Below are 20,391 nucleotides of genomic sequence, written 5' to 3'. Positions count from 1 at the left end.
TTGTGAGAGTGTGTAGTTGTGAGAGTGTGTAGTTGTGAGAGTGTGTGGTTGTGAGAGTGTGTAGTTGTGAGAGTGTGTGTTTGTGAGTGTGTGTAGTTGTGAGAGTGTGTAGTTGTGAGAGTGTGTAGTTGTGAGAGTGTGTGGTTGTGAGAGTGTGTAGTTGTGAGAGTGTGTAGTTGTGAGAGTGTGTGTTTGTGAGAGTGTGTGTTTGTGAGAGTGTGTAGTTGTGAGAGTGTGTAGTTGTGAGAGTGTGTAGTTGTGAGAGTGTGTAGTTGTGAGAGTGTGTGTATGTGAGAGTGTGTAGTTGTGAGAGTGTGTAGTTGTGAGAGTGTGTAGTTGTGAGAGTGTGTAGTTGTGAGAGTGTGTGGTTGTGAGAGTGTGTAGTTGTGAGAGTGTGTAGTTGTGAGAGTGTGTGGTTGTGAGAGTGTGTAGTTGTGAGAGTGTGTAGTTGTGAGAGTGTGTAGTTGTGAGAGTGTGTAGTTGTGAGAGTGTGTAGTTGTGAGAGTGTGTAGTTGTGAGAGTGTGTAGTTGTGAGAGTGTGTAGTTGTCAAAGCGTCAATCATGGATCAGTTCAATCACATGATTCTGAATCTTCTTCAAACTTGACTCCAGAGTTTTCGACCATCAAGTCTTTCTCTCTCTGACCTCCTTCCTGTCCCCTCCCCCACTGTTCCCCCTCTCCTCTCCTCCTCCTCTCCTCCCCCACTGTTCCCCCTCTCCTCTCCTCCTCCTCTCCTCCCCCACTGTTCCCCCTCTCCTCCTCTCCTCCTCCCCTCCCCCACTGTTCCCCCTCTCCTCTCCTCCTCCTCCCCTCCCCCACTGTTCCCCCTCTCCTCTCCTCCTCCTCTCCTCCCCCTCTCCCCCCCACTGCTCCTCCTTTCATCCACAGAAAGACCAAATGCAGACCCTCCTCCCCCGTCTCCCCTTCACTCTGTGGATCAGTAACAAAGTCTGGAGCAGTTTCTGGATCTTGTGTCAGATTCTCATGATTCTCATGATCCAGTTTCAGCTTTTCCTGTTTGGCTGAGAAGAGTCTTTGTGTTGATCGTGTGAACTTACTGTTCCCTCGTCCAACTTACTGTTCCCTCGTCCGACTTACTGTTCCCTCGTCCAACTTACTGTTCCCTCGTCCAACTTACTGTTCCCTCATCCAACTTACTGTTCCCTCGTCCAACTTACTGTTCCCTCGTCCAACTTACTGTTCCCTCGTCCAACTTACTGTTCCCTCGTCCAACTTACTGTTCCCTCGTCCAACTTACTGTTCCCTCGTCCAACTTACTGTTCCCTCGTCCAACTTACTGTTCCCTCGTCCAACTTACTGTTCCCTCGTCCAACTTACTGTTCCCTCGTCCAACTTACTGTTCCCTCGTCCAACTTACTGTTCCCTCGTCCAACTTACTGTTCCCTCGTCCAACTTACTGTTCCCTCGTCCAACTTACTGTTCCCTCACCCAACTTACTGTTCCCTCGTCCAACTTACTGTTCCCTCGTCCAACTTACTGTTCCCTCGTCCAACTTACTGTTCCCTCGTCCAACTTACTGTTCCCTCGTCCAACTTACTGTTCCCTCGTCCAACTTACTGTTCCCTCGTCCAACTTACTGTTCCCTCGTCCAACTTACTGTTCCCTCGTCCAACTTACTGTTCCCTCGCCCAACTTACTGTTCCCTCGTCCAACTTACTGTTCCCTCACCCAACTTACTGTTCCCTCGCCCAACTTACTGTTCCCTCGTCCAACTTACTGTTCCCTCGTCCAACTTACTGTTCCCTCGTCCAACTTACTGTTCCCTCGTCCAACTTACTGTTCCCTCATCCAACTTACTGTTCCCTCATCCAACTTACTGTTCCCTCGTCCAACTTACTGTTCCCTCGTCCAACTTACTGTTCCCTCGTCCAACTTACTGTTCCCTCGTCCAACTTACTGTTCCCTCGTCCAACTTACTGTTCCCTCGTCCAACTTACTGTTCCCTCGTCCAACTTACTGTTCCCTCGTCCAACTTACTGTTCCCTCGTCCAACTTACTGTTCCCTCGTCCAACTTACTGTTCCCTCGTCCAACTTACTGTTCCCTCGTCCAACTTACTGTTCCCTCGTCCAACTTACTGTTCCCTCGTCCAACTTACTGTTCCCTCGTCCAACTTACTGTTCCCTCGTCCAACTTACTGTTCCCTCACCCAACTTACTGTTCCCTCGTCCAACTTACTGTTCCCTCGTCCAACTTACTGTTCCCTCGTCCAACTTACTGTTCCCTCGTCCAACTTACTGTTCCCTCGTCCAACTTACTGTTCCCTCGTCCAACTTACTGTTCCCTCGTCCAACTTACTGTTCCCTCGTCCAACTTACTGTTCCCTCGTCCAACTTACTGTTCCCTCGCCCAACTTACTGTTCCCTCGTCCAACTTACTGTTCCCTCACCCAACTTACTGTTCCCTCGCCCAACTTACTGTTCCCTCGTCCAACTTATTGTTCCCTCGCCCAACTTACTGTTCCCTCGCCCAACTTACTGTTCCCTCGTCCAACTTGTTGTTCCCTCGTCCAACTTACTGTTCCCTCGTCCAACTTACTGTTCCCTCGTCCAACTTGTTGTTCCCTCGTCCAACTTACTGTTCCCTCGTCCAACTTACTGTTCCCTCGTCCAACTTACTGTTCCCTCGTCCAACTTACTGTTCCCTCGTCCAACTTACTGTTCCCTCGTCCAACTTGTTGTTCCCTCGTCCAACTTACTGTTCCCTCGCCCAACTTACTGTTCCCTCGTCCAACTTGTTGTTCCCTCGTCCAACTTACTGTTCCCTCGTCCAACTTACTGTTCCCTCGCCCAACTTACTGTTCCCTCGTCCAACTTACTGTTCCCTCGTCCGACTTACTGTTCCCTCGTCCAACTTACTGTTCCCTCGTCCAACTTATTGTTCCCTCACCCAACTTATTGTTCCCTCGTCCAACTTATTGTTCCCTCGTCCAACTTACTGTTCCCTCGTCCAACTTACTGTTCCCTCGTCCAACTTACTGTTCCCTCGTCCGACTTACTGTTCCCTCGCCCAACTTATTGTTCCCTCGTCCAACTTACTGTTCCCTCGTCCAACTTACTGTTCCCTCGCCCAACTTATTGTTCCCTCACCCAACTTACTGTTCCCTCGTCCGACTTACTGTTCCCTCGCCCAACTTATTGTTCCCTCGTCCAACTTACTGTTCCCTCGTCCAACTTGTTGTACTTTCATGGTAGAAATAAAGAGTTTTGTTCATGATTTCAACTTTTTTTCTAATAAATAAAGATGTTTGCTTTAATAAAGTTTTTATATTGATTTTATAATAAAACTCTGATCCTGAGACATTAGTATCGATTGAAAAAACACAAAAACAAGAGTTTTAATATAATAGGATTTTATTGGACAAAACAAAATCACTTCCACATGTTAATGCTTGAGTCTGTCTTGTAATCAAAGTATTACGAACTCAAGTGTCTTCTGAGGAGACGTCAATCAATCACGTTCAACACGAGATCGATGACAAACATCGATCTCGTGTTGAACGAGTTTCTCTGATGTTATCTGGCGGCAGGAATGTCTCGTCTTTCCTCGCAAACTCTCTCCAACACGAGCCTCGTGCATCGATCCTGCCGCGGGCACGCGCGAGGATCCTTCACGCGCGCGTCACGAGCGCGATCGATCCGCGATCGATGACTTTTATCGGAAATAAAGTTGAATCTGAGAAACTTTCTTCCACAGAACGAGTCCGCGAGGAAAACAAGGCTCGTGATTGGCTGAGACGCGGCGACGGTTTCAAGGCGCCCCGTGGATCGTCCGGTGGGGGGAGACTGTGAATGGAGGGGCGCCTGGAAACAGTGCACTCTGCTCAGTGAGACTCGAACCTTCGACTCGACGAGACCCGAACCTCCAAGAAATGGATCTAAATCTTCTCGTTCCGCACCGGGACCAGTGTTAGCGGAACCACCTGTCGAGCGGACCGAGCCCCGCGGGATCTGGACGCGCCTCGAGGTCTGGACTTACAAAGAGCGTCGAGTCCTGACCCGGGTCTGGACCGGACCCGAACAAACATTCCACGCGACGAGGCGGCGGTTCGAGGCTCAGGTCGTGTTCCTTCTTCCTCTCGACACACTCGAGCACCATGTTGGCTCTCGGGTCCGCGTGGATCGTGTTCGCAGAACTTGTGCTGGTCTCGGCCCAGAACTACAACAGCGACAGCGGGATCTCGGTCCCGGAGCACGGCTTCTGTCAGCCCATCTCCATCCCGCTCTGCACCGACATCGCCTACAACCAGACCATCATGCCGAACCTTCTGGGCCACACGAACCAGGAGGACGCGGGGCTGGAGGTCCATCAGTTCTACCCGCTGGTCAAGGTCCAGTGTTCCGCCGACCTCAAGTTCTTCTTGTGCTCCATGTACGCGCCCGTGTGCACGGTTCTGGAGCAGGCCATCCCGCCCTGTCGCTCCCTGTGCGAGCGGGCCCGGCAGGGCTGCGAGGCCCTCATGAACAAGTTCGGCTTCCAGTGGCCCGAGAGACTCCGCTGCGAGGCCTTCCCGGTCCACGGCGCCGGCGAGATCTGCGTGGGTCAGAACACGTCCGAGCACAGCAGCCCCCCCTCGGCCTCGTCGCCATTTTCCCCAGATCTCGTGACTCTGGCCCCGAACCTCCCGCGACCGCCCCCGCAGAGCCACGACTTCACCTGCCCCCTGCAGCTGGAGGTGCCCCCCTACCTGGGCTACAAGTTCATGGGGGTGAAGGACTGCGGCGCCCCCTGCGAGCCCAACAAGCCCACCGGCATCATGTACTTCCGGGAGGACGAGGTGAAGTTCGGGCGGCTCTGGGTCGGGATCTGGTCCATCCTGTGCTGCGTGAGCACCTTGTTCACGGTGCTGACCTACCTGGTGGACATGCGGCGCTTCAGGTACCCGGAGCGGCCCATCATCTTCCTGTCCGGCTGCTACTTCATGGTGGCCGTGGCGTACGCGGCCGGGTTCTTCCTGGAGGACAAGGTGGTCTGCGTGGACAAGTTCAAGGAGGACGCCTACCGGACCGTGGCCCAGGGCACCAAGAAGGAGGGCTGCACCATCCTCTTCATGGTCCTCTACTTCTTCGGCATGGCCAGCTCCATCTGGTGGGTCATCCTGTCGCTCACCTGGTTCCTCTCGGCCGGCATGAAGTGGGGTCACGAGGCCATCGAGGCCAACTCGCAGTACTTCCACCTGGCGGCCTGGGCGGTGCCGGCCATCAAGACCATCACCATCCTGGCCATGGGTCAGGTGGACGGGGACGTGCTGACCGGGGTCTGCTTCGTGGGGATCTTCAACGTGGACGCCCTGAGGGGCTTCGTGCTGGCGCCGCTCTTCGTCTACCTCTTCATCGGGACCTCCTTCCTGCTGGCCGGCTTCGTGTCCCTGTTCCGGATCAGAACCATCATGAAGCACGACGGCACCAAGACGGAGAAGCTGGAGAAGCTGATGGTCCGCATCGGGGTGTTCAGCGTGCTGTACACGGTTCCGGCCACCATCGTCATCGCCTGCTACTTCTACGAGCAGGCGTTCCGCGAGCACTGGGAGCGCACCTGGCACATGCACACCTGCAAGCGCCTGGCCGTCCACTGTCCACTGCACAACTTCGCCCCCATGACCCCGGACTTCACCGTCTTCATGATCAAGTACCTGATGACCATGATCGTGGGCATCACCTCGGGCTTCTGGGTCTGGTCCGGGAAGACGCTGCAGTCGTGGCGACGGTTCTACAAGCGCCTTAGCAACGGTAACCACGGCGAGACGACGGTGTGAGTCTGCGGCGGCGACTCGTGAGAATGAGGTCGAATAGCTTTCATTTGTTTTTTTCTTTGTATGTGAGGCTCTCGTGGAGGTCGTGACCTCCGGACCGCGGTACTGAAGGTTTCATTTCTTATATTCCCATGAATGTACTCCTGGTGCTGCTCAGAGGCACTCGGGTCCAGACTGAACCGACACCTTCTGAGACTGATCTCGGTGCCATAGAAACTCTTTATTGAATGTTCGCTCCGATGGTGAATGAATGAAGTTACTGTGGGTTTGCACAGACTTTTCTTAATTCAAACATGTGACGCTTCAGCGTGACCCGCATTCTCATGTCTCGCCACACAATCACATGATCCTCGTCATACACCGTCATACATGATCCTCACCGTCATACATGATCCTCACCGTCATACATGATCCTCACCGTCATACATGATCCTCACCGTCATACATGATCCTCGTCGTACATGATCTTCATACATGATCCTCACCGTCATACATGATCCTCACCGTCATACATGATCCTCGTCGTACATGATCTTCATACATGATCCTCACCGTCATACATGATCCTCACCGTCATACATGATCCTCGTCGTACATGATCTTCATACATGATCCTCACCGTCATACATGATCCTCACCGTCATACATGATCCTCGTCGTACATGATCTTCATACATGATCCTCACCGTCATACATGATCCTCACCGTCATACATGATCCTCGTCGTACATGATCTTCATACATGATCCTCACCGTCATACATGATCCTCACCGTCATACATGATCCTCACCGTCATACATGATCTTCATACATGATCCTCGTCATACATGATCCTTATACATGATCCTCACCGTCATACATGATCTTCATACATGATCCTCGTCATACATGATCCTCGTCATACATGATCCTTATACATGATCCTCACGTCATACATGATCATCTTCATACATGATCCTCACCGTCATACATGATCCTTATACATGATCCTCACCGTCATACATGATCGTCTTCATACATGATCTTCATACATGATCCTCGTCATACATGATCGTTATACATGATCCTCACAGTCGTACATGATCCTCACCGTCATACATGATCCTCACCGTCATACATGATCCTTACCGTCATACATGATCCTTACTGTCATACATGCTCCTCACCGTCATACATGATCCTTATACATGATCCTCACAGTCCTACATGATCCTCGTCATACATGATCCTCACCGTCATACATGATCCTTACTGTCATACATGATCCTTACTGTCATACATGATCCTCGTCATACATGATCCTTATACATGATCCTCACTGTCATACATGATCCTCACTGCCATACACAGTCATACGTGATCCTCACCATCATACATGATCTTCATACATGATCCTCACCGTCATACATGATCCTTATACATGATCCTCACTGTCATACATGATCCTCACCGCCATACACAGTCATACGTGATCCTCACCATCATACATGATCTTCATACATGATCCTCACCGTCATACATGATCCACGAGTTTCTGAGCATCAAAGTTGAAGCTGTCAATCAACATTTTTGTTGACGGTTAAACATGAAAAGTTTCTTAAATCAGCTCAATTTTTGTACTTTTCTAAAACTGCATCTTCAAATAAGTGTTCAGTGTTGCTACACACACACACACACACACACACACACACACACGTCTGTGTGTGGTCCAGACACACGTTGCCATGACGACGTCAGATCTGTTATTTTGAGCGTGGTCACCCGGAGTTGTTGTTACGTCTTTTATTATTGTTGTTGTTGTTTCAGACTGAACTTTTGTTCCATGTTAGGATTTCCATGTTTTTATTGGCTGGGAAACATTTGCTGTGTTTGATGTCGATTCTATTTTTCGGTACCGAAACTATAACCTTGTGCCTGATGTCTTCGCTGAAGAAACCTTTGACTACCTGTTCACGTAGTTACCTGCAATATTTTCAAGCCAATCTACCGTTTAAAGCGAGTGTGACATGTGGAGACACAACATGTGTTGATGCACAAACACCTTCTGGTGTGAGTCTGTGTGTGTTTATCGATGTGACTTCAGAAGGAAGATGTGTGTATTTTTATCACAACATATGCAAGCTACCAAGTTACCACACGTTTGTTAAGACATGTATTTATGGGGATCTTTGTCTTTTTTACTTGTTTTTTAATGAGAAAACCTTTTGCATCTGTACAGCCTGAATAAACCAGCTGAGGTTTGTAACCAGAGTCTGTCTTCAGTCGACTCGCTTGAAAGTTAACTAGTCATGGTAAGTTAGTTCTGGTTTCAAAGTAAAGTAGTTACGATAAGTTTGTTCTGGTTTAAAAGTTACCTACTAATGATAAGTTTGTTGTAGTTTAAAAGTAAAGAAGTTATAAGTTTGTTCTAGTTTAAAAGTAAAGTAGTGATAAGTTAGTTCTAGTTTAAAAGTAAAGTAGTTATGCTAGGTTTGTTGTAGTTTAAAAGTAAAGTAGTTCTGATAAGTTAGTTCTAGTTTAAAAGTAAAGTAGTTATGCTAGGTTTGTTGTAGTTTAAAAGTAAAGTAGTTCTGATAAGTTAGTTCTAGTTTAAAAGTAAAGTAGTTATGCCAAGTTAGTGTTAGTTTAAAAGTAGTTATGATAAGTTTGCTCTAGTTTAAAAGTAAAGTAGTGATAAGTTTGTTGTAGTATAAAAGTAAAGTAGTTCTGATAAGTTAGTTCTAGTTTAAAAGTTAAGTAGTTATGCCAAGTTAGTTCTAGTTTAAAATGAAAGTAGTCATGCCAAGTTTATTCTAGTTTAAAAGTAAAGTAGTTAAGATATTTTAGTGTTAGTTTAAAAGTAGTTATAATAAGTTTGTTCTAGTTTAAAAGTAAAGAAGTTACGATAAGTTTGTTCTAGTTTAAAAGTAAAGAAGTTATGCCAAGTTAGTGTTAGTTTAAAAGTAGTTATGATAAGTTAGTTCTAGTTTAAAAGTAAACCAGTAATGATAAGTTTGTTCTAGTTTAAAAGTAAAGTAGTTATGCTAGGTTTGTTGTAGTTTAAAAGTCAAGAAGTTACGATAAGTTTATTCTAGTTTAAAAGTAAAGTAGTTCCCATAAGTTTGTTCTGGTTTAAAAGTAAAGTAGTTACCATAAGTTAGTTCTAGTTTTAAAGTTAACTATTAATGAAAAGTTTATTCTAGTTTAAAAGTAAAGTAGTTATGCCAAGTTAGTTCTAGTTTAAAAGTAGTTATGCCAAGTTAGTGTTAGTTTAAAAGTAGTTATGATAAGTTTGCTCTAGTTTAAAAGTAAAGTAGTGATAAGTTTGTTGTAGTTTAAAAGTAAAGTAGTTCTGATAAGTTAGTTCTAGTTTAAAATTAAAGTAGTTATGCCAAGTTAGTGTTAGTTTAAAAGTAGTTATGCCAAGTTAGTGTTAGTTTAAAAGTAGTTATGATAAGTTTGCTCTAGTTTAAAAGTAAAGTAGTGATAAGTTAGTTCTAGTTTAAAAGTAAAGTAGTTATGCTAGGTTTGTTGTAGTTTAAAAGTAAAGTAGTTCTGATAAGTTAGTTCTAGTTTAAAAGTTAAGTAGTTACGATAAGTTAGTTCTAGTTTAAAAGTTAAGTAGTTATGCCAAGTTAGTTCTAGTTTAAAATTAAAGTAGTTATGCCAAGTCAGTGTTAGTTTAAAAGTAGTTATGCCAAGTTAGTGTTAGTTTAAAAGTAGTTATGATAAGTTTGCTCTAGTTTAAAAGTAAAGTAGTGATAAGTTAGTTCTAGTTTAAAAGTAAAGTAGTTATGCTAGGTTTGTTGTAGTTTAAAAGTAAAGTAGTTCTGATAAGTTAGTTCTAGTTTAAAAGTAAAGTAGTGATAAGTTTGTTGTAGTTTAAAAGTAAAGTAGTTCTGATAAGTTAGTTCTAGTTTAAAATTAAAGTAGTTATGCCAAGTTAGTGTTAGTTTAAAAGTAGTTATGCCAAGTTAGTGTTAGTTTAAAAGTAGTTATGATAAGTTTGCTCTAGTTTAAAAGTAAAGTAGTGATAAGTTAGTTCTAGTTTAAAAGTAAAGTAGTTATGCTAGGTTTGTTGTAGTTTAAAAGTAAAGTAGTTCTGATAAGTTAGTTCTAGTTTAAAAGTTAAGTAGTTATGCCAAGTTAGTTCTAGTTTAAAATTAAAGTAGTTATGCCAAGTCAGTGTTAGTTTAAAAGTAGTTATGCCAAGTTAGTGTTAGTTTAAAAGTAGTTATGATAAGTTTGCTCTAGTTTAAAAGTAATATAGTGATAAGTTAGTTCTAGTTTAAAAGTAAAGTAGTTATGCTAGGTTTGTTGTAGTTTAAAAGTAAAGTAGTGATGATAAGTTTGTTCTAGTTTAAAAGTAAAGAAGTTATGCCAAGTTAGTGTTAGTTTAAAAGTAGTTATGATAAGTTAGTTCTAGTTTAAAAGTAAACCAGTAATGATAAGTTTGTTCTAGTTTAAAAGTAAAGTAGTTATGCTAGGTTTGTTGTAGTTTAAAAGTAAAGTAGTTCTGATAAGTTAGTTCTAGTTTAAAAGTTAAGTAGTTATGCCAAGTTAGTGTTAGTTTAAAAGTAGTTATGATAAGTTAGTTCTAGTTTAAAAGTAAACCAGTAATGATAAGTTTGTTCTAGTTTAAAAGTAAAGTAGTTATGCTAGGTTTGTTGTAGTTTAAAAGTAAAGTAGTTCTGATAAGTTTGTTCTAGTTTAAAAGTAAAGAAGTTATGCCAAGTTAGTGTTAGTTTAAAAGTAGTTATGATAAGTTAGTTCTAGTTTAAAAGTAAACCAGTAATGATAAGTTTGTTCTAGTTTAAAAGTAAAGTAGTTATGCTAGGTTTGTTGTAGTTTAAAAGTAAAGTAGTTATGCCAAGTTAGTTCTAGTTTAAAATTAAAGTAGTCATGCCAAGTTTATTCTAGTTTAAAAGTAAAGTAGTTAAGATATGTTAGTGTTAGTTTAAAAGTAGTTATAATAAGTTTGTTCTAGTTTAAAAGTAAAGTAGTGATGATAAGTTTGTTCTAGTTTAAAAGTAAAGAAGTTATGCCAAGTTAGTTCTAGTTTAAAAGTAAACCAGTAATGATAAGTTTGTTCTAGTTTAAAAGTCAAGAAGTTAGGATAAGTTTGTTCTAGTTTAAAAGTAAAGTAGTTATAAGTTTGTTCTAGTTTAAAAGTAAAGTAGTTATGATAAGTTACTTCTAGTTTAAAAGTAAAGTAGTTACGATATTTTAGTTCTAGTTTAAAAGTTAACTATTAATGATAAGTTTATTCTAGTTTAAAAGTAAAGTAGTTATGATAAGTTACTTCTGGTTAAAAATTAAAGTAATCATGCCAAGTTTATTTTAGTTTAAAAATAAAGTTTTTACGATAAGTTATTTCAAATTTAAAAGTAAAGTAATTATGCCAGGTTAGTTCTAGTTTGAAAGTAAAGTAGTTATGATAAGTTAGTTCTTGTTTAATAGTTAACTAGTAATGATACGTTTATTGTAGTTTAAAAGAAAATAAGTTATGATAAGTTTGTTCTAGTATAAAAGTATTAGTTGTTATGATAAGTTACTTCTAGATTAAAAGTAGTTATGATAAATTACTTCTAGTTTGAAAGTAAAGTAGTTATGATAAGTTTTTTCTAGTTTAAAAGTAAAATAGTTACGATAAGTTACTTCTAGTTTAAAAGTAAAGTAGTTATGATAAGTTTGTTCTAGTTTAAAAGTAAAGTAGTTATGATAAGTTTGTTCTAGTTTAAAAGTAAAGTAGTTATGATAAGTTTGTTCTAGTTTAAAAGTAAAATAGTTATAAGTTTGTTCTAGTATAAAAGTATTAGTTGTTATGATAAGTTACTTCTAGATTAAAAGTAAAGTAGTTATGATAAGTTTGTTCTAGTTTAAAAGTAAAGTAGTTACGATAAGTAACTACTAGTTTAAAAGTAAAGTAATCATGCCAAGTTTATTCTAGTTTAAAAATAAAGTTTTTACGATAAGTTATTTCTAGTTTAAAAGTAAAGTAGGTACCATAAGTTAGTTCTAAAAGTTAACAAGTAATGATAAGTTTAATGTAGTCTAAAAATAAAGAAGTTACATTAAGTTTGTTCTAGTTTAAAAGTAAAGTATTTATGATAAGTTACTTCTAGATTAAAAGTAAAGTAGTTATGATAAGTTAGTTCTAGTTCAAAAGTAAAGTAGTTATGCCAAGTTAGTTCTAGTTCAAAAGTAAAGTAGTTATGCCAAGTTACTTCTAGTTTAAAAGTAAAGTAATCATGCGAAGTTTATTCTAGTTAAAAAATAAAGTTTTTACAATATGTTATTTCTAGTTTAAAAGTAAAGTAGTCATGCCAAGTTTATTCTAGTTTAAAAGTAAAGTAGTCATGCCAAGTTTATTCTAGTTTAAAAGTAAAGTAGTTATGCCAAGTTAGTTCTAGTTTAAAAGTAAAGTAGTTATGCCAAGTTTATTCTAGTTTAAAAGTAAAGTAGTTATGATTAGTTAGTTCTAGATTAAAAGTTAACTATTAATGATAGGTTTGTTCTAGTTTAAAAGTAAAGTAGTTATGATTAGTTAGTTCTAGTTTAAAAGTAAAGTAGTTATGCCAAGTTAGTTCTAGTTTAAAAGTAAAGTAGTTATGCCAAGTTTATTCTAGTTTAAAAGTAAAGTAGTTATGATTAGTTAGTTCTAGATTAAAAGTTAACTATTAATGATAGGTTTGTTCTAGTTTAAAAGTAAAGTAGTTATACCAAGTTAGTGTTAGTTTAAAAGTAAAGTAGTTATGCCAAGTTAGTGTTAGTTTAAAAGTAAAGTAGTTATGCCAAGTTAGTGTTAGTTTAAAAGTAAAGTAGTTACGATATTTTAGTTCTAGTTTTCTTCAAATGTTGCTTTGAAGTTTTTGTCCAAACCAACAACATTTTTATGAAACTTTTCTTGTTTAAAGTTTATTTTTCTTTAAAATCTTCGTCAGGATCCACGAACACTTGAGTCAATGACGTCACAGTGAAGATGATCGAAGGAGTCGAGGGTTTGAATCCTGACGTCTGGACTCTGACCCGCAGGTCAACAACTGCTTCAGGTTCATCACAAGGAATGTTCGGCATGTTCAGCACGAGACGCACATTTATGATCCAGAGAAGGATTTGAATCTTCTTTCAATGACGACACGAATGTTGAGAGATTCTCTCAAACTCTGGTTTTATGTTCAAAGTCAATATTTACTGACGAAACTGCGATTATTGTGAAGAAAAGAACGAGGACGCCTACCGGACCGTGGCCCAGGGCACCAAGAAGGAGGGCTGCACCATCCTCTTCATGGTCCTCTACTTCTTCGGCATGGCCAGCTCCATCTGGTGGGTCATCCTGTCGCTCACCTGGTTCCTCTCGGCCGGCATGAAGTGGGGTCACGAGGCCATCGAGGCCAACTCGCAGTACTTCCACCTGGCGGCCTGGGCGGTGCCGGCCATCAAGACCATCACCATCCTGGCCATGGGTCAGGTGGACGGGGACGTGCTGACCGGGGTCTGCTTCGTGGGGATCTTCAACGTGGACGCCCTGAGGGGCTTCGTGCTGGCGCCGCTCTTCGTCTACCTCTTCATCGGGACCTCCTTCCTGCTGGCCGGCTTCGTGTCCCTGTTCCGGATCAGAACCATCATGAAGCACGACGGCACCAAGACGGAGAAGCTGGAGAAGCTGATGGTCCGCATCGGGGTGTTCAGCGTGCTGTACACGGTTCCGGCCACCATCGTCATCGCCTGCTACTTCTACGAGCAGGCGTTCCGCGAGCACTGGGAGCGCACCTGGCACATGCACACCTGCAAGCGCCTGGCCGTCCACTGTCCACTGCACAACTTCGCCCCCATGACCCCGGACTTCACCGTCTTCATGATCAAGTACCTGATGACCATGATCGTGGGCATCACCTCGGGCTTCTGGGTCTGGTCCGGGAAGACGCTGCAGTCGTGGCGACGGTTCTACAAGCGCCTTAGCAACGGTAACCACGGCGAGACGACGGTGTGAGTCTGCGGCGGCGACTCGTGAGAATGAGGTCGAATAGCTTTCATTTGTTTTTTTCTTTGTATGTGAGGCTCTCGTGGAGGTCGTGACCTCCGGACCGCGGTACTGAAGGTTTCATTTCTTATATTCCCATGAATGTACTCCTGGTGCTGCTCAGAGGCACTCGGGTCCAGACTGAACCGACACCTTCTGAGACTGATCTCGGTGCCATAGAAACTCTTTATTGAATGTTCGCTCCGATGGTGAATGAATGAAGTTACTGTGGGTTTGCACAGACTTTTCTTAATTCAAACATGTGACGCTTCAGCGTGACCCGCATTCTCATGTCTCGCCACACAATCACATGATCCTCGTCATACACCGTCATACATGATCCTCACCGTCATACATGATCCTCACCGTCATACATGATCCTCACCGTCATACATGATCCTCACCGTCATACATGATCCTCGTCGTACATGATCTTCATACATGATCCTCACCGTCATACATGATCCTCACCGTCATACATGATCCTCGTCGTACATGATCTTCATACATGATCCTCACCGTCATACATGATCCTCACCGTCATACATGATCCTCGTCGTACATGATCTTCATACATGATCCTCACCGTCATACATGATCCTCACCGTCATACATGATCCTCGTCGTACATGATCTTCATACATGATCCTCACCGTCATACATGATCCTCACCGTCATACATGATCCTCGTCGTACATGATCTTCATACATGATCCTCACCGTCATACATGATCCTCACCGTCATACATGATCCTCACCGTCATACATGATCTTCATACATGATCCTCGTCATACATGATCCTTATACATGATCCTCACCGTCATACATGATCTTCATACATGATCCTCGTCATACATGATCCTCGTCATACATGATCCTTATACATGATCCTCACGTCATACATGATCATCTTCATACATGATCCTCACCGTCATACATGATCCTTATACATGATCCTCACCGTCATACATGATCGTCTTCATACATGATCTTCATACATGATCCTCGTCATACATGATCGTTATACATGATCCTCACAGTCGTACATGATCCTCACCGTCATACATGATCCTCACCGTCATACATGATCCTTACCGTCATACATGATCCTTACTGTCATACATGCTCCTCACCGTCATACATGATCCTTATACATGATCCTCACAGTCCTACATGATCCTCGTCATACATGATCCTCACCGTCATACATGATCCTTACTGTCATACATGATCCTTACTGTCATACATGATCCTCGTCATACATGATCCTTATACATGATCCTCACTGTCATACATGATCCTCACTGCCATACACAGTCATACGTGATCCTCACCATCATACATGATCTTCATACATGATCCTCACCGTCATACATGATCCTTATACATGATCCTCACTGTCATACATGATCCTCACCGCCATACACAGTCATACGTGATCCTCACCATCATACATGATCTTCATACATGATCCTCACCGTCATACATGATCCACGAGTTTCTGAGCATCAAAGTTGAAGCTGTCAATCAACATTTTTGTTGACGGTTAAACATGAAAAGTTTCTTAAATCAGCTCAATTTTTGTACTTTTCTAAAACTGCATCTTCAAATAAGTGTTCAGTGTTGCTACACACACACACACACACACACACACACACACACGTCTGTGTGTGGTCCAGACACACGTTGCCATGACGACGTCAGATCTGTTATTTTGAGCGTGGTCACCCGGAGTTGTTGTTACGTCTTTTATTATTGTTGTTGTTGTTTCAGACTGAACTTTTGTTCCATGTTAGGATTTCCATGTTTTTATTGGCTGGGAAACATTTGCTGTGTTTGATGTCGATTCTATTTTTCGGTACCGAAACTATAACCTTGTGCCTGATGTCTTCGCTGAAGAAACCTTTGACTACCTGTTCACGTAGTTACCTGCAATATTTTCAAGCCAATCTACCGTTTAAAGCGAGTGTGACATGTGGAGACACAACATGTGTTGATGCACAAACACCTTCTGGTGTGAGTCTGTGTGTGTTTATCGATGTGACTTCAGAAGGAAGATGTGTGTATTTTTATCACAACATATGCAAGCTACCAAGTTACCACACGTTTGTTAAGACATGTATTTATGGGGATCTTTGTCTTTTTTACTTGTTTTTTAATGAGAAAACCTTTTGCATCTGTACAGCCTGAATAAACCAGCTGAGGTTTGTAACCAGAGTCTGTCTTCAGTCGACTCGCTTGAAAGTTAACTAGTCATGGTAAGTTAGTTCTGGTTTCAAAGTAAAGTAGTTACGATAAGTTTGTTCTGGTTTAAAAGTTACCTACTAATGATAAGTTTGTTGTAGTTTAAAAGTAAAGAAGTTATAAGTTTGTTCTAGTTTAAAAGTAAAGTAGTGATAAGTTAGTTCTAGTTTAAAAGTAAAGTAGTTATGCTAGGTTTGTTGTAGTTTAAAAGTAAAGTAGTTCTGATAAGTTAGTTCTAGTTTAAAAGTAAAGTAGTTATGCTAGGTTTGTTGTAGTTTAAAAGTAAAGTAGTTCTGATAAGTTAGTTCTAGTTTAAAAGTAAAGTAGTTATGCCAAGTTAGTGTTAGTTTAAAAGTAGTTATGATAAGTTTGCTCTAGTTTAAAAGTAAAGTAGTGATAAGTTTGTTGTAGTATAAAAGTAAAGTAGTTCTGATAAGTTAGTTCTAGTTTAAAAGTTAAGTAGTTATGCCAAGTTAGTTCTAGTTTAAAATGAAAGTAGTCATGCCAAGTTTATTCTAGTTTAAAAGTAAAGTAGTTAAGATATTTTAGTGTTAGTTTAAAAGTAGTTATAATAAGTTTGTTCTAGTTTAAAAGTAAAGAAGTTACGATAAGTTTGTTCTAGTTTAAAAGTAAAGAAGTTATGCCAAGTTAGTGTTAGTTTAAAAGTAGTTATGATAAGTTAGTTCTAGTTTAAAAGTAAACCAGTAATGATAAGTTTGTTCTAGTTTAAAAGTAAAGTAGTTATGCTAGGTTTGTTGTAGTTTAAAAGTCAAGAAGTTACGATAAGTTTATTCTAGTTTAAAAGTAAAGTAGTTCCCATAAGTTTGTTCTGGTTTAAAAGTAAAGTAGTTACCATAAGTTAGTTCTAGTTTTAAAGTTAACTATTAATGAAAAGTTTATTCTAGTTTAAAAGTAAAGTAGTTATGCCAAGTTAGTTCTAGTTTAAAAGTAGTTATGCCAAGTTAGTGTTAGTTTAAAAGTAGTTATGATAAGTTTGCTCTAGTTTAAAAGTAAAGTAGTGATAAGTTTGTTGTAGTTTAAAAGTAAAGTAGTTCTGATAAGTTAGTTCTAGTTTAAAATTAAAGTAGTTATGCCAAGTTAGTGTTAGTTTAAAAGTAGTTATGCCAAGTTAGTGTTAGTTTAAAAGTAGTTATGATAAGTTTGCTCTAGTTTAAAAGTAAAGTAGTGATAAGTTAGTTCTAGTTTAAAAGTAAAGTAGTTATGCTAGGTTTGTTGTAGTTTAAAAGTAAAGTAGTTCTGATAAGTTAGTTCTAGTTTAAAAGTTAAGTAGTTACGATAAGTTAGTTCTAGTTTAAAAGTTAAGTAGTTATGCCAAGTTAGTTCTAGTTTAAAATTAAAGTAGTTATGCCAAGTCAGTGTTAGTTTAAAAGTAGTTATGCCAAGTTAGTGTTAGTTTAAAAGTAGTTATGATAAGTTTGCTCTAGTTTAAAAGTAAAGTAGTGATAAGTTAGTTCTAGTTTAAAAGTAAAGTAGTTATGCTAGGTTTGTTGTAGTTTAAAAGTAAAGTAGTTCTGATAAGTTAGTTCTAGTTTAAAAGTAAAGTAGTGATAAGTTTGTTGTAGTTTAAAAGTAAAGTAGTTCTGATAAGTTAGTTCTAGTTTAAAATTAAAGTAGTTATGCCAAGTTAGTGTTAGTTTAAAAGTAGTTATGCCAAGTTAGTGTTAGTTTAAAAGTAGTTATGATAAGTTTGCTCTAGTTTAAAAGTAAAGTAGTGATAAGTTAGTTCTAGTTTAAAAGTAAAGTAGTTATGCTAGGTTTGTTGTAGTTTAAAAGTAAAGTAGTTCTGATAAGTTAGTTCTAGTTTAAAAGTTAAGTAGTTATGCCAAGTTAGTTCTAGTTTAAAATTAAAGTAGTTATGCCAAGTCAGTGTTAGTTTAAAAGTAGTTATGCCAAGTTAGTGTTAGTTTAAAAGTAGTTATGATAAGTTTGCTCTAGTTTAAAAGTAATATAGTGATAAGTTAGTTCTAGTTTAAAAGTAAAGTAGTTATGCTAGGTTTGTTGTAGTTTAAAAGTAAAGTAGTGATGATAAGTTTGTTCTAGTTTAAAAGTAAAGAAGTTATGCCAAGTTAGTGTTAGTTTAAAAGTAGTTATGATAAGTTAGTTCTAGTTTAAAAGTAAACCAGTAATGATAAGTTTGTTCTAGTTTAAAAGTAAAGTAGTTATGCTAGGTTTGTTGTAGTTTAAAAGTAAAGTAGTTCTGATAAGTTAGTTCTAGTTTAAAAGTTAAGTAGTTATGCCAAGTTAGTGTTAGTTTAAAAGTAGTTATGATAAGTTAGTTCTAGTTTAAAAGTAAACCAGTAATGATAAGTTTGTTCTAGTTTAAAAGTAAAGTAGTTATGCTAGGTTTGTTGTAGTTTAAAAGTAAAGTAGTTCTGATAAGTTTGTTCTAGTTTAAAAGTAAAGAAGTTATGCCAAGTTAGTGTTAGTTTAAAAGTAGTTATGATAAGTTAGTTCTAGTTTAAAAGTAAACCAGTAATGATAAGTTTGTTCTAGTTTAAAAGTAAAGTAGTTATGCTAGGTTTGTTGTAGTTTAAAAGTAAAGTAGTTATGCCAAGTTAGTTCTAGTTTAAAATTAAAGTAGTCATGCCAAGTTTATTCTAGTTTAAAAGTAAAGTAGTTAAGATATGTTAGTGTTAGTTTAAAAGTAGTTATAATAAGTTTGTTCTAGTTTAAAAGTAAAGTAGTGATGATAAGTTTGTTCTAGTTTAAAAGTAAAGAAGTTATGCCAAGTTAGTTCTAGTTTAAAAGTAAACCAGTAATGATAAGTTTGTTCTAGTTTAAAAGTCAAGAAGTTAGGATAAGTTTGTTCTAGTTTAAAAGTAAAGTAGTTATAAGTTTGTTCTAGTTTAAAAGTAAAGTAGTTATGATAAGTTACTTCTAGTTTAAAAGTAAAGTAGTTACGATATTTTAGTTCTAGTTTAAAAGTTAACTATTAATGATAAGTTTATTCTAGTTTAAAAGTAAAGTAGTTATGATAAGTTACTTCTGGTTAAAAATTAAAGTAATCATGCCAAGTTTATTTTAGTTTAAAAATAAAGTTTTTACGATAAGTTATTTCAAATTTAAAAGTAAAGTAATTATGCCAGGTTAGTTCTAGTTTGAAAGTAAAGTAGTTATGATAAGTTAGTTCTTGTTTAATAGTTAACTAGTAATGATACGTTTATTGTAGTTTAAAAGAAAATAAGTTATGATAAGTTTGTTCTAGTATAAAAGTATTAGTTGTTATGATAAGTTACTTCTAGATTAAAAGTAGTTATGATAAATTACTTCTAGTTTGAAAGTAAAGTAGTTATGATAAGTTTTTTCTAGTTTAAAAGTAAAATAGTTACGATAAGTTACTTCTAGTTTAAAAGTAAAGTAGTTATGATAAGTTTGTTCTAGTTTAAAAGTAAAGTAGTTATGATAAGTTTGTTCTAGTTTAAAAGTAAAGTAGTTATGATAAGTTTGTTCTAGTTTAAAAGTAAAATAGTTATAAGTTTGTTCTAGTATAAAAGTATTAGTTGTTATGATAAGTTACTTCTAGATTAAAAGTAAAGTAGTTATGATAAGTTTGTTCTAGTTTAAAAGTAAAGTAGTTACGATAAGTAACTACTAGTTTAAAAGTAAAGTAATCATGCCAAGTTTATTCTAGTTTAAAAATAAAGTTTTTACGATAAGTTATTTCTAGTTTAAAAGTAAAGTAGGTACCATAAGTTAGTTCTAAAAGTTAACAAGTAATGATAAGTTTAATGTAGTCTAAAAATAAAGAAGTTACATTAAGTTTGTTCTAGTTTAAAAGTAAAGTATTTATGATAAGTTACTTCTAGATTAAAAGTAAAGTAGTTATGATAAGTTAGTTCTAGTTCAAAAGTAAAGTAGTTATGCCAAGTTAGTTCTAGTTCAAAAGTAAAGTAGTTATGCCAAGTTACTTCTAGTTTAAAAGTAAAGTAATCATGCGAAGTTTATTCTAGTTAAAAAATAAAGTTTTTACAATATGTTATTTCTAGTTTAAAAGTAAAGTAGTCATGCCAAGTTTATTCTAGTTTAAAAGTAAAGTAGTCATGCCAAGTTTATTCTAGTTTAAAAGTAAAGTAGTTATGCCAAGTTAGTTCTAGTTTAAAAGTAAAGTAGTTATGCCAAGTTTATTCTAGTTTAAAAGTAAAGTAGTTATGATTAGTTAGTTCTAGATTAAAAGTTAACTATTAATGATAGGTTTGTTCTAGTTTAAAAGTAAAGTAGTTATGATTAGTTAGTTCTAGTTTAAAAGTAAAGTAGTTATGCCAAGTTAGTTCTAGTTTAAAAGTAAAGTAGTTATGCCAAGTTTATTCTAGTTTAAAAGTAAAGTAGTTATGATTAGTTAGTTCTAGATT

The 20,391-nt window shown here is 38.6% G+C and overlaps 2 protein-coding genes across 2 annotated transcripts; both read left to right on the top strand.

Moving 5' to 3' along the window:
• The first annotated feature begins 3,989 nt into the window (after positions 1–3,989).
• On the top strand, positions 3,990–6,505 carry LOC148067963 (frizzled-7-A-like). Its single transcript, XM_087803886.1, has one exon. It carries the CDS (start codon positions 4,118–4,120, stop codon positions 5,774–5,776), a length of 1,659 nt encoding a protein of 552 aa, XP_087660012.1. The 5' UTR covers positions 3,990–4,117; the 3' UTR covers positions 5,777–6,505.
• Positions 6,506–12,964: 6,459 nt separating this feature from the next.
• On the top strand, positions 12,965–15,989 carry LOC148067962 (frizzled-7-A-like). Its single transcript, XM_087804418.1, has one exon. It carries the CDS (start codon positions 13,042–13,044, stop codon positions 13,744–13,746), a length of 705 nt encoding a protein of 234 aa, XP_087660544.1. The 5' UTR covers positions 12,965–13,041; the 3' UTR covers positions 13,747–15,989.
• The last annotated feature ends 4,402 nt before the right edge of the window (positions 15,990–20,391 follow it).

Source organism: Callionymus lyra, chromosome 12 (assembly GCF_982586985.1).
Source record: "Callionymus lyra chromosome 12, fCalLyr1.hap1.1, whole genome shotgun sequence".
In the NCBI taxonomy this organism is placed as follows: Eukaryota; Metazoa; Chordata; class Actinopteri; order Syngnathiformes; family Callionymidae; genus Callionymus; species Callionymus lyra.
Note: the sequence above shows the minus strand (reverse complement) of the source record. Positions and strands in the feature narration are given on the sequence as shown.

Coding starts and splice junctions, on each gene's coding strand:
- LOC148067962 (XM_087804418.1), top strand. CDS start 13,042: ATGGTCCTCTACTTCTTCGGCATGGCCAGCTCCATCTGGTGGGTCATC.
- LOC148067963 (XM_087803886.1), top strand. CDS start 4,118: ATGTTGGCTCTCGGGTCCGCGTGGATCGTGTTCGCAGAACTTGTGCTG.